At 49.6% G+C, this 15,517-nt stretch overlaps 1 protein-coding gene across 1 annotated transcript; it reads left to right on the top strand.

Moving 5' to 3' along the window:
- The first annotated feature begins 1,216 nt into the window (after positions 1 to 1,216).
- On the top strand, positions 1,217 to 1,612 carry LOC147975888 (uncharacterized). Its single transcript, XM_087520630.1, has one exon. The coding sequence runs from the start codon at positions 1,217 to 1,219 to the stop codon at positions 1,610 to 1,612; it is 396 nt and encodes a 131-aa protein (XP_087376756.1).
- The last annotated feature ends 13,905 nt before the right edge of the window (positions 1,613 to 15,517 follow it).

Genomic DNA, 15,517 nt, shown 5'->3' on the forward strand with positions numbered 1-15,517 from the left:
TTTCTCTCCACAACAAGCGTTTCAATTTGTGTACGTGGCATTAAAGAAAAGAAATTCTCTATTTAAGGTGACTACTGTACGACTCCTACTTACTACTACTAGTAGTACTACAGTATTGTTCACTTGTGCTCCCCACCCCTCCATTCATTGAACAACCCCACAGGTGAATAAACATATAGTACTTACTGTATTTATATAGAACGAACAAGCTCGAACTATTTTCTCGTAGTTAAAAGTTGAGGGCGGGGCTTTTCCCGGGCAGTACGCGCGACAGTTTTTGGGTAGGCGTTTTGACAGAGAGGCGAGGAGGTTGAGCGAGTGGGGCTGTGTGATTTGACGGCGCGTTACTGCTGGAAAGACTTGTGATATGACCACTCACTATAGTCATGAATTACTGGCGCTCCGACCGGGGTGATGCCCCCCTTCCGTTCCGCACTCTAATCTGGTGCATGACACGTCGACCCGGATGCTGGCTCTCCCACATGTCGGAGTAGTAAGAAGGAGTAAAGAATGATGCGGTATATACACGAGCGTCCGGGCTGTGCTTGGCTCTTTGCCTCTTCGGGAAGTCAAACAATGATGGAGTACTACTGCACTGGAGGAGTACTACTGTATGCTTCTGGCCATCTGACACCGATTGAACTGCTGCATGTCCACCGCGTGCGGGAGGGAGAGCATGTAGCGAAAGCTTCTCCTAGTCTTGCCAGCCACCACGCTCATGGGCGAGGGAGGGACGCTCCAGCCTTTGCGTGTATGACAGGTGGGCCCGACAGGTGTGTGGCCAACCTGTCATACAGCCAAAGGCAGGTGTAGTTAAGTCGGGGAGGGAGAGGATAATCAAACTTCTCGTTGATGTACGAGTTGACGCGACACATCAAAGCACTACACTCAATATATTTCAATAATTTGCGTTTACCGATGCATTAATTACAACGCATGCATGCATGCCGTGACTCTCCTTTTGATACTTGCATGTGTTGATTTAATGCACCTTGAAGTAGTATAAAATATGTGACGGTAAAGCTTTGTAATACCTCGGCCCAAGTCGAGAGATGGTTGTGCACGAGGAGGGCGAGATCACCGATACGTCACTTACCACAAGCTCGCCGATCACTAGAGCGTGTGTCCGCTCGCGCCCTGCAAATGCCCCGTGCCCGTCTGCGGCTACGAAGGCCCGCCGCCGGCGCTCTACCACCACATCAGCACCGCGCATCCCATGCCCGTGCACAGGATCCAGTACGACAAGGTGCTCCAGCTGCAAGTGCCACTGTCGGAGCCATGGCTCTTCCTGTTCGCGGAGGAGGACCGCCACGCGTTTTTCTTGGTCGACGGCGTGCTCGACATTGGCACGCCTATCGTCGTGTCGGTCATCTGCATCAGAGCAGGGGCGTCCCCACTGCCGCACTATGTGGCCAAGCTGTGGGTGAACGGCCTGCCGGGGGAGCCCAAAGGCACGACCGACGCTGTCAAGGTGGAAATGGAGGTGACAAGCAGCAAGGATCCCGGCGATGTCGACGTGCAGGAGCTGACCTTCTTGACAGTTCCGCCCAAGCTGCTGGCCGGGGCTAAGCTTGTGTCCCTCCACATTCAGATTGACAAGCTCACGTCCTAAATGTTTCTACAGTGCCTTATGTTTATCTTAGTAATATGCTAATATAGGGATTACCTTGGTCTACTTTAGCTTAAGAAATGGTGGGTTTTGGTGGCGATAAAAAAATATGTTTATCAATGCATTAATTGCAATGCATGCATGCATAAAGTACATGCATTGGTCAATTTTCTCTTAATACTTGCACGCAATGATTTAATGCACCTTGGAATCTGAACATGTGTTGGGGAACAACCAAATTGAGCCTTATAAAATGGAAAAACTAAAATTTTGAGATAAGCCCTATAAAACCGGAAAGGAGAGAGTAGAAAAAGAAGTACTCCATCCGGGAATAGTGCCGCACTTCGAAACTTGAACCGTCAATAAATTTTGAGCTTGCGTCTCGTCACATTCCAAATTACTCCACGCTATATTGAATTGCAAACCTGTTCACACCAGTCACAACCTAAACGGTTTCCCACTTAGGAGCGTATTAGTACTCAGTTATAAATACTAGTATGCCAAGATGACTGCGCATTCCTCCTCAACTCCTCATCCACAAAAACAAACAAGCCATTCAGGATCCTTCCCTTGCGTCTGCCATGGCCAGCGTGAGTTCTGGGTTGAGAGATTGCCACCAGGGAGAGGCGAGCATGGAAGCGGAAGCACGAGAGATGTCCAGCCTCGCTGCGAGAGCAGCCGTGTCGGTGTCAAAACCGGCGGATCTCGGGTAGGGGGTCCCGAACTGTGTGTCTAGGCTGGATGGTAACAGGAGGCAAGGGACACGAAGTTTTACCCAGGTTCGGGCCCTCTCGATGGAGGTAAAACCCTACGTCCTGCTTGATTAATATTGATGATATGGGTAGTACAAGAGTAGATCTACCACGAGATCGGAGAGGCTAAACCCTAGAAGCTAGCCTATGGTATGATTGTTGTTGTGTATGTTGTCCTACGGACTAAAACCATCCGGTTTATATAGACACCGGATAGGGTTAGCGTTACATAGAGTCGGTTACAATGGTAGGAGATCTGCATATCCGTATCGCCAAGCTTGCCTTCCACGCCAAGGAAAGTCCCTCCCGGACACGGGACGAAGTCTTCAATCTTGTATCTTCATAGTCCAGGAGTCCGGCTGAAGGTATAGTTTGGCTATCCGAACACCCCCTAATCCAGGACTCCCTCAGTAGCCCCTGAACCAGGCTTCAATGACGACGAGTCTGACACACAGATTGTCTTCGGCATTGCAAGGCGGGTTCCTCCTCGAAGTACTTCATAGAAGATTTTGAACACAAAGATAGTGTCCGGCTCTGCAAAATAAGTTTCCACATATTGCCATAGAGAGAATAATATTTACACAAATCTAATCTGCTGACGTATTCCATAGTGTGACACACCACGGCCAAGCCTTTATCCGAGTCGTTTCATTATCCCACCTCAGCGCGTCATGCGAGGCGGTTTTCTTGGCACGTCTTGTTAAAGTAGAGATCGTGTCCCCTTATTTCGGGATTCTCATCGTACATGTGGGTAACCCAACCGTTTCTAGTACTCCTAGATCATAGGTAAGTCCAAACGGACATGGAGAGGACGCTTGATATTCACCCTCTTTATAAAGGGACAAGGCTTTTATTTTTCCCTCCCGTGCTCAATCGAATCCTTCCCCCACCTCAAGCTCAAGCGCCCAAAGTTCAGGTCAGGTGCTCTGAACCTTCAGTCATGTCCGGATCTAGCCTTCAAGGCCGATGGGTGCCTTCCTCCGTAACGGAAGAAGACATCAAAAAGTTGAGGGAGGCCAGATATCTGACCGCCGAGATTTTGCATCGGCTACCTCCCCGAGGGCAGGCCGTCCCCACCCCCGAACCCAATGAGAACGTCGTGTTCGTCTCCCACTTCCTCCAAGGTCTAGGCCTTGCAAGATGACGGGAGCTCCATGGCCCAAAGGTTCCATCCCAGAGGTGTCTGAATTGTGGCAACAAGAGTGGTTCTACATCACGGCTCCTAGAAGTGCCAAGTGGGCGGCCCCCCGTTTTCCGCTCGGGCCCTCCAGCACAGCTGATGTCATGGATCAGTAGAGGTCTGAGCTGGGGTCTAGCCAAGGACGTGCCTATACTGCAAAGCTGCATTCGAGACCTCTTCAATGGAGATTTCAGTTTGGTTGCGGTAATACAGGTTATGCTGGTTCATCAAGTCCAGCCTTGCAAACGCTGGCCTCTTCGTCTATGGGAGTTCAATCCCGAGGGACTGCGTGCCATTCAAAATTTTCTTGGCCTGACGCACGAGGAGATGTACAAGTCATTCTTCGGACCTCATGTGGAGTGTCTAGAAATCACCGAGGACGTGGGCCTGAGTAGTAACCGCGCTGCCGAACAGGTAAGGCATCTTTCAGCCGAACATACTATCTCTCCTTTGTTACGAAGTTATTTCTGAGAGTTCGCTTTTTGACCAGGACTGGCTAACAAAGGCGAAGTTGATTCGGTGTTCGGCCCCCCTCCCTGAGGGTTTGGAAAATCCGGTATTGGAAAAGATGCTCCAGACCGCACCTTGCCTGGAGCCCTTGAAGGAAGATACTGTGGAGGATAATGCGGGCGGACGCGGGGCCCCAACACTGCCCATTCTAGCCGAGGGAGCGAGCGTCTCCATGAAGGAAGATGATCAGAAGAGGAAGAGGACTGCGTCCGGGGATTTGGAAGCCGAAGTTTCCAAACGGGAGAAGAAGTCTCCCACAGAGGGTCCTACCTTGGGGGGCGCTGTTGCCGCACAAAGTTTGCGGGGGGATCAATTCTCCCACGAGTCGTAAGTGACCCGAAATACTTTAATAGTACAGATATGCCATCTTTTTCTTTTGAGAAAATAACCACCGCATATCGTCTTCGGGGATCTTCTTCCAGAGATGATGGAGAGCGAAACGCCTCCTCCGAACTCCTCCGCTCCAGAAGCGGGAGACCCTGAAGTGTCGTCGCGGAGGGCCTCTCCGAGTCCGGTGAGACCGGAAGATAATCCCATTGACCCCCGAAGCTCCCAGTGTCCGGCTCCCGAAGAGAGCAGACAAAAGAGTCCGGCACCGTACAATGTGCGATCGTATGTTCTGAGGGAGTTGGTGGGGCGAGCGGCCATCTCAGATGAACACCGTGTGCTGATGAATACGGCGATGGAGAGAATATCGTCCGCCAAAAGCGGATTGCATGAAGCTTTTATGAGTCTACTGACAGGCTTTGAGGTACGTAAAAGAATGTATGATAGTCCTGCACATGCTAGGTGTGCCCTGTGTAGATAGTAGCCCCTGAGACTCTGGTTGTCGTCAGAAACGACGGCGAACAGAGGATCGTATTCCTAGGTAATAACCATACTGCCTTTATGTGCAGGTGATGGAAGCTCCGGTGGCTAGCCGGGCTAGCGAATTTGCCCATTTAGAACGGCAGTTGGATGCGGCAGACGCCGACATCGAGCTTGTTAACAAAAGGCTTGACGAGGCACAGGGTAAGTGTCATTATCTGGTAAAGGCCACATAGAAAGAGCAGCATGATGCCAGTATCTTTAATATGTTGTGACTGCAGATGGAGCTGCCACTGTTGAAGCCTTGCGGGCAGAACTTGCCCGAGCCAAGGAACAAGAGAGGTTGGGTAATGCGGCTGCTTTGAAGGCGGCCGAAGAGTTGCAAGCCGAGAAGGCCGCGCATGGCGAGAGCCGAGACAAGATGGTCAAGATGGCCATAGAATTAAAAGCCGCCGCCGACCGTTGCCGGGTTCTGGAAAAGGAAAACCAAGCGAAGGCATCGGACCTTGAGAAGGCTGCTGCGACGAAAAAGGACCTCTGCTCTGCTATGAGGGCAAAGAAGGAGGAGCTGCGGGAAGCCGGGGATATTGTAGCTGGGAAATCATTTATGTTGTGGAGGAAGTTCGGAGATCCATGGTATGCCCCTCTGGATCAGCTGTGGAGTTCGGAGGATGTATATATGGATTTGGCGGCGAGCGCTGCCGATGCAGCCAAGTATTTCCAGGGTCAGACGGACCGTGAAGTAGACCAGCTATTTTGGAGGCAATTCCATTCTCCCGAGCGTCCGCTTTCATTGACTGACCAATTAGCCGAATGGGCCGAACTAAATAGGTTGTCCGGACTTTCCATGAGGTCTGTTGTGGACCAGCTATGGCCGGAAAGGTCAAAACCGAACAGCTATTTCAGCTTGGTCTAGCAGTTCCTTGACGTGGTACCGCGCATTAATGCGATGAAGAGGTCGGCGTGCATAGAAGGCGCACGGATGGCCTTTGCCCGTGTTAAAGCATACTGGGCGGAGATGGATGCTACCACTGTTGCAGCGCGGGATTCGGCCATAGGTCGAAGGGCTGCTGAGCACTACTTTGAAGAAGTTCTTGAGGGTGCTCGTTTGATAGAGACCCAGTGCTCAAAAAATATTATGCTTGAGTGATATGTAATCTCATTGTAAGCGAAATGCTTTTATAAATTTTTATAAGGCTATTTTTATACTTTTGCCTGAAAGTAATATGATGCCTCCTGGGCGGCCGTTTATGTATACACGTGTATAACCTGAAAGATTGCAGCCGTCGGCTTCAACCCTCACGCATATAATGCGGAGGTGCTCGCAAAAACACGCATTCACACTTAACCCAACATCTTGGTCCTATTAAGGAGGTGATAGCGGAGCGAGCGAGGCAACCGGACTATAATGCTTTAGCACTTTCACTTAGCCATAGGAGTTTGACAGTGGGGCAACTAGATATCCCCTGGTGGCTCCGCACTCTCTCGATCTCGGGGTGCGTACATGCCTGGCCGAAAAACGGCCCTTCGTTAAGGCAGAGGAATTCTAACATTCCCACAGGTCATCGAGTGGTTGACCAGTCTCACGCTATATCATGATGATCAGTTTTCGGCTTTCTCTACTGAGGTGCTCGTCCGGATGAACCAGGGCACAATCGTAGTAGTTCTCCTGGTGCTACCTTAGCCGGTAAAGTGGAACGTAAGGCACCAAAACACAGGAGCCGGGCAAACCCAACATTTGACCAAAGACAATGATTCGGAGCTGATGCATATAGGGCCAAACTCGCGACGCCGAACACTCCCTAAGGTGTTCGGTCTTTGTGGTATAAACCGGGCCTGAATAATGGCCTTTGTAAGAAGCCCCTTGTGTCCAGGTACGTGCATTGTTCTGGCGTGGCCACATGCCAAGACGTCAGCATCCTTCTCAACGGTGGATATGTATCAACTAGAGACATAAAAAAGTTTTACGCAGGGTCTTAATCTAAAAAGAATCCTTGGAGCGGGTCCCTACTGCACGTCTGCGCCTGTGTCTCCGTTGTGCCGTATCCTGGACGGGTGTAGCACGATGATCGTCTGTAAAAGAGAGGAATTTAAGTGAAAAGGTTGTCGTGCAAAAAAATAGTTTGTTAAAGAAACCATGTATAATTCAAGATGAGAAGAAATTGCCACTTGTCTGCGTGTGTTGAGCCCCTTGTATTAACGAATAGGGGTGTGACCGTTTATTCGGTATAAGTAGCGGCGCCGGACTCAATTAGTTGTGTCTGAGGTCTTGACGACCTATTGGACGCTTTCTGGTCCGGGCGCCTTTAGTGTGCGGCTGCCAAGGCAGCCTCACTCTCTTCGGTGCACAGAGATCGCTTGATATTTCCGTGCACTGTAATGATGCCACGTGGACCGGGCATCTTGAGTGTGAGGGAGGCTTAGTGTGGTATTGCATTAAAGCGAGCGAAAGCTTCGCGTCCGAGCAGTGCTTGATAGCCACTTTGAAACGGAGCGATGTGGAAAGTTAAATGCTCCCGACGGAAGTTATCGGGGGAGCCGAATATAACTTGTAGTAGGAGGGAGCCCGTACAACGAGCCCCTGGGCCTGGCGTTACTCCTTTAAAGGTAGTATTGCTATGGCAAATTTGTGTTGGGTCTAACCCCATCCCACTGATTGTATCCTGATATATTAGGTTGAGGCTACTGCCGCCGTCCATCAAGACTCGTGTGAAGTGATATCCACCAATTACTGGGTCTAATACCAGGGTAGCCCATCCTGCATGTCGGATACTTGCTAAGTAATCGCGATGGTCGAAAGTGATCGGTTGAGACGACTAGTGGCAGGACTTTGCGGTGACTGGCACTTGGGTATATTTTCCCGGGAGTGCCGCGTTGCTTTTTCCCTTGATCACGTGTAACACGTTTACTGTTTTGACTCCAGGTGGAAATTTCTTTTGTTCCCCAGTGTATTGCTTGGGGGGCTCGTCCTCGTCTTCACTTGGTGTATCCTCCCCCTTGCGTACGGCGTTGAGCTTGTCGGACTGCTTGAAGACCCAACATTCTTTATGGGTATGATTAGCAGGTTTACCAGGGGTACTATGGATCTGACATACTTGGTCCAGAATTTTGTTGAGGCTGGACAGTTCATCCCTGGTGCCTTTAGGGGGCAGTTTTTGACCTGGCCGAGAGCTTTTGAATCCGGCATTTACTGCCGTGCCCTTCTTGCTGTCTTCTTTATTCCGGCGTTTGTTATTGCTATTGCGCCGTGATTTCCCGTTTCCATCTCTAACTTTGGATGTACTGGGGTCGCTGGTGCTGCATCTGGCTAGCCAGCTGTCCTCACCCGCGCAAAAGCGGGTCATGAGGTTTGTTAATGCGGCCATCGTTCTCGGCTTATTTTGGCCGAGGTGTCTGGCGAGCCATTCATCACGGACGCTATGCTTGAAAGCTGCCAAGGCTTCGGCGTCCGGACAGTCGACAATCTGGTTCTTTTTAGTAAGAAACCTGTTCCAAAGCTTTTGGGCTGACTCTCTGGGCCGTTGAGTTATATGACTCAAATCGTCCGCATCCAGAGGTCGGACATAAGTCCCTTGAAAATTTGCTCGAAAGGCGTCTTCGAGCTCTTCCAACTTCCAATGGAGCTTTCGGGGAGGCCTTTGAGCCAGTGACGAGCTGGCCCTTTGAGCTTGAGGGGTAAGTACATGATGGCGTGGAGATCATCTCCTCGAGCCATATGGATGTGGAGGATGTAGTCCTCAATCCAGACCCCAGGGTCTGTTGTTCCGTCGTATGCCTCTATGTTTACGGGCTTGAATCCCTCTGGAAATTCATGGTCCAGCACCTCATCGGTGAAACATAGGGGGTGTGCGGCACCCCTGTAGCTGGGTGTACCGTGTTGTTCGGATTTTTGTTGTGTTGCATTGTATGCTGGGGCGCGCTTGCGTGGTCCATAGATGGATCTTGTTGCGCCATCCTTTGGGTGCGAGCCCTCGCATGGGTCGCGTATTGTATTGTGAGTGGCGTTGTATGCCGCTCTGTGTTGGTAGAGGGGTCGTCTATCCGACTAGGTGGCTGCTTTGATATTTGGTTGTGGGGGTTCTGAGGCCTCCTCATCGAATTCGGGTAGCAGCTTCCGCTTCGGGTAGCTCTTGGAGGGGCGATTGCCGCCGTACCTTGCTGCAGTGTTGAGTATTTTACTCCATCTGATTTAGAGTGTGTCTTGCGCGGCCTTGAGCCTTTGCTTCTGCTTTTTCAGACTCCTCGCGGTGGCAACAAACCTTTTACGGGCAGTCTGCTGCTCCGGGTGTCTGTCCGGCGTTATGTCGTCCCGGACCATTATCCTTGATAGGATTTGGTTGTTCGGTTTGATTATCCGGATTGCCGTTGTCCGGCAGCGGTTCGCCCTGCTCCAGCGCTGGGTCTGTGTGATCGCTATTTCTGTCGAGGCGGGATTTGGGGCGGCGCTTGCATCACCGCTTTGACTGCTTTTCGAGGGAACAAGCCTTCGGTGCGTCCTTCCGCTCCTCGTCGTCATCTTTTGGTGCGTCCACCATGTATACGTCGTATGACGAGGTGGCGTTCCAGGGCCCAATAGGCGCTGGTTCTTCATCGTCTCCTTCATCGGCGTCCATACCGTCGATGTCTTCGGAGTCGTAGTCGAGCATGTCGGTTAAGTCGTCGACGGTGGCTACAAAGTGGGTGGTGGGTGGGCTTTGAATTTCTTCATCGTCCATACCCCAACCTTGCTGACCGTAGTCCGCCCAGGGCTCTCCTGATAAAGAGAGAGACTTCATTGTCTTCAGAATATCGCCAAAAGGCGAGTGCTGAAAGATGTCCGCGGCAGTAAACTCCATGATCGGCGCCCAATCAGATTCGATCGGTGGGGGCGTGGAGGGTTCGGAGTCCGGAGAGGAGTCCGGCTCCTTGGAGTCACGAGTCTTGCAGAGTGCGGGGCTGGTGTTCGGCTCAATCGCCGTTGGGATCGCAGCCCCCGAGGTGGCGTCCAACCGCCCATCCTCGGTCGGCGCAGTTGGCTCCGAATTAAGGGTCGAAGCTGATGCAGGTGCGGCCTCCAGGGCACTGTTCGGCGGCAGGGCTAGATCATGCTCGTCGGGACAGTGCGGCGCGCTCGGCAGTGGCTCGAATCCGTCGAAGATCAAGTCCCCGCGGATGTCAGCCATGTAGTTTAAACTTCCAAATCTGACCTGAAGGCCAGGGGCGTAGCTTTCGATCTGCTCCAGACGGCCAAGTGAATTGGCCCGCAGTGCGAAGCTGCTGAAGACGAAGATCTGTCCGGGGAGGAAGGTCTCACCCTGGACCGCATCGCTATTGATGATCGTAGGAGCCATCGAGCCTGACGGCGACGACACAGAGGAACTCTCAATGAAAGCACCAATGTCGGTGTCAAAACCGGCGGATCTTGGGTAGGGGGTCCCGAACTGTGCGTCTAGGCTGGATGGTAACAGGAGGCAAGGGACACAAAGTTTTACCCAGGTTCGGGCCCTCTCGATGAAGGTAAAACCCTACGTCCTGCTTGATTAATATTGAAGATATGGGTAGTACAAGAGTAGATCTACCACGAGATCGGAGAGGCTAAACCCTAGAAGCTAGCCTATGGTATGATTGTTGTTGTGTATGTTGTCCTACGGACTAAAACCCTCCGGTTTATATAGACACCGGATAGGGTTAGGGTTACATAGAGTCGGTTACAATGGTAGGAGATCTGCATATCCGTATCGCCAAGCTTGCCTTCCACGCCAAGGAAAGTCCCTCACGGACACGGGACGAAGTCTTCAATCTTGTATCTTCATAGTCCAGGAGTCCGGCTGAAGGTATAGTCCGGCTATCCGAACACCCCCTAATCCAGGACTCCCTCAAGCCGACATGTCCCGCCGCGCGGAAGTAGCAGCACAGAGGTCCCGCCGCGCCGCTGAAGCAGCACGGAGGTCCCGCCGCACCGCCGATGCAGCAGACTGGTCCGGCCACGCCGCGGAAGCAGCAGAGATGTCCCGCCATGCCATGAATGCGGCAGAGATGTCCCACCGCGCCGCGGCAGCCTGGGAAAATTTCTCGCGTGCAGGCAACCACTGTTACAGGCGCATGCATGCTATCGTCCATGGCCAGATGGATCAGATCTCCCGTTTTGCGGGCGACCACTGTTACAGGTTGCAGGACGACATGACAACCTCGTTTGAACAGGCTATCGGCGCACTAAGGGAGGGCAATGAGAGGCTCTGGGCCGAGCGCGACCTGCTGAGGGAGAAGATCGTCCGAAGTGCAGACCAGCAGGAGGAGACCAGTGCCTTGTTGAAGAGGACCGACGTCATCGTCAAGAAACTTATGGACGAGAATGACATGCTCCGCAACGAGCGCCAAAGGCTGGTGGAGGAATCCGTGGATGTTCTCAATCAGCGTCTTGAGGACACGAAAGAGCTCATCGCCGCTCGCCACGGAGACTAGTTCCCGCGGCCTCCAGCAACGCATCAAGAAAGTAGAGATCAGCGAGCCAGATCCTTGTCTTCCTTCTTCTTTTGCCCTTGTGTATTTCGGGCGTAGCCGCATGTGGCTTTTTTAATTATCTTTCTAATTATGTAAGATAATTAATCGTCCTTATCTTTCTGTGGAAGATCAATGTTGCGAGGCTGGGATGAAGAAAACTCTTGCTGTGGCGACCCTGGCGTTGCTATTCTTCTAGTTGCTGCTGGGCTTCCTTCATTTTCCTGGTTTCTTTTGATGTAATAATCGGTTTAGGATGTGGATTGTGTCGTCGGTTGTAATGTTGGGTTCTAGCGCGGATGTTTGGCCTTTGTTGGCCTCTTGGGATGTTGCGATTTCAATCTGGTAGCTTTTAGTCCTTCATGTTAGGCTGGAGTTGTGCTGAACTTCTTGTGAATTGTGGTGGTTTTCAGTAATGAAAATCGGAAGGGACAAGCCCTTCTTTGATCAAAAAAATATTAATCGTCCTTATATATTCATCAGTCTTGCTATAAGTCACAGTAGATGCTATATAGGTCCGTCGGATCTTACATCAAGATCCGTGCTTTCAGATTTTCTTTTTTCTCTCTTAAATCTCAGTCAAGTGAGACATAGCCACACCATTAAATAGAGGCTCGGGCGCCATTAATGGAGACCTTGGGAGAGAGGTGGACGGCAGATGGAGGTCCAAGGGCTCTCCTCCCGATAAGCACGCACAAGGGTCTGATCGCACGCCTCTCATACTACTCAAATAGCTACCCTGCACGGCGCCTCCTAGCTAATAAAAAATGGGGACGTGTGGCGGCACGTAAATGGTACTAGTAAGTAGAACACCCACGGTTTCAACAATACTTGTGTTTCCGATTGTAACGTGACAACACTTGTTCCAAAATGACTTTGTTGATTGTTAATGTGTGCGCCTTCGCAAATCGGACTGCATATTTACCACAGCATGTTGGTGCCATGTCATGGCACCAAGCCAAGTTTCATTATTTTCATGCGTGTTTTGGATTTACAGGAATTAAAAAACTAAGTTTCTCAATGTTTCCAACCCAGCCACGACGCCCAGAATTTTGAATTTCATTCCCATTTCTTGCATGTAACCTAGAAATTTACCCGAGGACACACATTTTCAACCAACTTTGGTGCACTGGAACATGTGCTTGTATTTCAAATCTGAATTATGCACACAAAGGTGACACGTTCCCTCCCAGAACCACGAGCCTTCTTGAGAGAAGCTCTGATTTGCAAGAAGCTTATACCAAAATTTGTTCCTATTAGGCCATTTTTTTTACCACGGCATGGTACTACCATCACATGACACCATGCCAAGTTTCATGATTTTAAAACGAAGTTTCTCAATGTTCTCGACCGACCCACGATGCCCAGATGTTTGAATTTGATTCTCATTTTTGCATGGGACCTAGAAATTCACCCGAGGACACAAATGTGATTTTTCAACCAACTTTGGTGCACGGGAGCATGTGCTTGTAGTTCAAATTTGAATTATGCACATTAAATGACCAAAAACTCAATTAATGTGTAAATAAGGCCAAACGAAGCTGGAATAATTCCAAAATTTAACAGGGCACTCATGTAGTTCTATGTTGCCTTTGTAAATAAACTCAAGGGGGACAACGTATATCATTTCGCACTCAAAGATGGCACGTTCCCTCTCAGAACCACGAGCCTTCTTGAGAGAAGCTTGGGTTTGCAAGAAGCTTATACCAAAATCTGTTCCTATTCGGCCAATTTTTTTACCACAACATGGTAGTACCATGACATGACATCCACGCCAAGTTTCATGATTTTCAGACGTGTTTTGGATTTACAAGAATTTTAAAACCAAGTTTCTCAATGTTCTCGGTCGAGCCATGATGCCCAGATGTTTGAATTTGATTCCCATTTCTTGCATGGGACCTAGAAATTCACCCAAGGACACAAATGTGATTTTTCAACCAACTTTCATGCACGAGAGCATGTGCTTGTAGTTCAAATTTGACTTATGCACATTAAATGACCAGAAACTCAATTAATGTATAAAAAACGACAAACGAACCCAGAATAATTCCAAAATTTAACAGGGCACTAATGTAGTTCTATGTTGCCTTTGTTAAACTCAAAGGGGGGGGGCAGCGTATATCGTTTCACACTCAAAGGTGGCATGTTCCCTCTTAGAACCACGAGCTTCCAACTCGGCCCAATTTTTTACCACAACATGTTAGCGCCATGACATGACACCATGCCAAGTTTCATGATTTCCAGGTGATTTTTGGATTTACATGAATTTAAAATCAAAATTTCTCGATGTTCTCGGCCGAGTCATGACGCCCAGATGTTTGAATTTCATTCTCATTTCTTCCATGGGACCTAGAAATTCAACCAAGGACACACATGTGATTTTTCAACCCACTTTGGTGCACCGGAGCATGTGCATGCAATTCATATTTAGATTATGCACATTAAAAGTCCAGAAACTCAATTAATGTATAAAAAGGCCAAATGAACCCGAAATAATTCCAAAATTTAACAGGTCACTCATATAGTTCTATGTTGCCTATGTAAATAAAATCAGGGGGGAGGCAACGTATATCGTTTCGCACACAAAGGTGACACGTTCCCTCTCGGAACCACGAGGCTTGTTGAGAGAATCTCCAGTTTTCCAAGAGGCTTATACGAAAACTTGTCCCAATTCAGCCAAAAATTATACGTATGAAAACGGGGTTTAGATTATCCCAAACATCTCGCTACCTAGACCAATAATGTACTATGATTTGAATTCAACATAAAATGGATACAAATATTTGAATTGGAGAGCGTATGGTACATGTAGTTCATAGTGAAATATGATTACTGCTATATGTATGTTTTTTGTTATCAAGATAATATTTAAATTATTGTATAACTTGACAACAATCATATTCAAATAAGGAAAATTGATTCAAATTTAGTCCATATGGTAGACGACAATATATATGTTCACATGGTGGAGTAAAATGTTCATATATGATGGAAGATCAAAATGTACGACTACATCAATTATAAACCGCAAGGTCACCTAATGATATATTCGAATTCAACATAATGTGGATTCAAAAATTGAAATTCGAGATCATGGCATCTGTAATCATATAAAAAGGGACATTACTCTTTATTTGGTGGGAATTGATTTGTTTTTTGTTCTTGTTGAGGGAAGTGCGAATGGATTTGGTACTGTGCAGGGTAATCTTGTTCTCCCGATTTTTTTACATTTTTCTTGTAGTTTTTTCAATGGCATCTATAGCAATATAGTAAAAGTGGACATGACTCTCTTGTGTCTTGTATGAATTGGTTTTTTACACGTTAAGTTTGTTCTGCCGAACAAGGAATCCGCACCTTGTTATCCCGAAATTTTCAAGCTCGAGTATCTTTTGTCTCACCTGCTTTGAAACTCCCACTTCTTCAACCCGCGCCGTGCCTTGTTATCCCAAAATTTGGACGCGCGCGAGAACTCCCTCCTCATCCGAAATCGCTCCGGCAGCCCAGACACGCGAAATCCCCCTTCTACCCTTCAACCGGAAATGAAGCTCCATGTCGCGGTGTCAAAACCGGTGTGGGTACGCTGGTAACTTACCCTACATTTTGGACAAGCACGTCCCTAAGCTTGGCTCCCCCCTCCCCCTTCGCCCCCCATTCGTACACCGAGGCCGCCAAAACCCGTGAAACCCCACGCTCCTCCGTCAGCCTCCCGACTGCCGCCCAGCCGGAGACTCTTCCCCGACTACGTCGTCCACCGGAACAGCTCGCCGTCCCTCATCCACCGTACCGGACGAGGATCTGTTGTCAATCTCGTCGTCCCGCTGGATCATCCGCCCCGTCCTCCACCTCCAAGGAGCTGCCCCGACGTTCGCCTCGTCTATCACGCCACCTCAATCCCCATAGCACCATCTTGACCTGCCCCACCGGAACCGCAACACCCTCACCAATTCCTCCGATGAAGCCGAGGCCAACTCGGCGCAACCAAGGAGGTTCTGCACTCACCACTACATTTTATCTTTTATTCGATCTCACGGGGCTGCCGGTGCTCGATACCGAGCAGACATGGCGTGTCTCCATCAACGGCGCCATCGCCGGCCACATCATCCAGGGCATCTCTCCCCCATGTCGTTGCTTCCTCGGTGGCGACTTCCACAACGGCACTAGCTGCAGCTGCTCTGGCTCTCG

The sequence above is a fragment of the Triticum urartu genome, chromosome 4A (assembly GCF_056163025.1).
Source record: "Triticum urartu cultivar PI428250 chromosome 4A, HENAU_Tu73, whole genome shotgun sequence".
NCBI lineage: Eukaryota > Viridiplantae > Streptophyta > Magnoliopsida > Poales > Poaceae > Triticum > Triticum urartu.

Bases quoted from the DNA above. Each gene is read 5' to 3' on its own strand.
- LOC147975888 (XM_087520630.1), top strand. From the start codon at position 1,217: ATGCCCGTGCACAGGATCCAGTACGACAAGGTGCTCCAGCTGCAAGTG.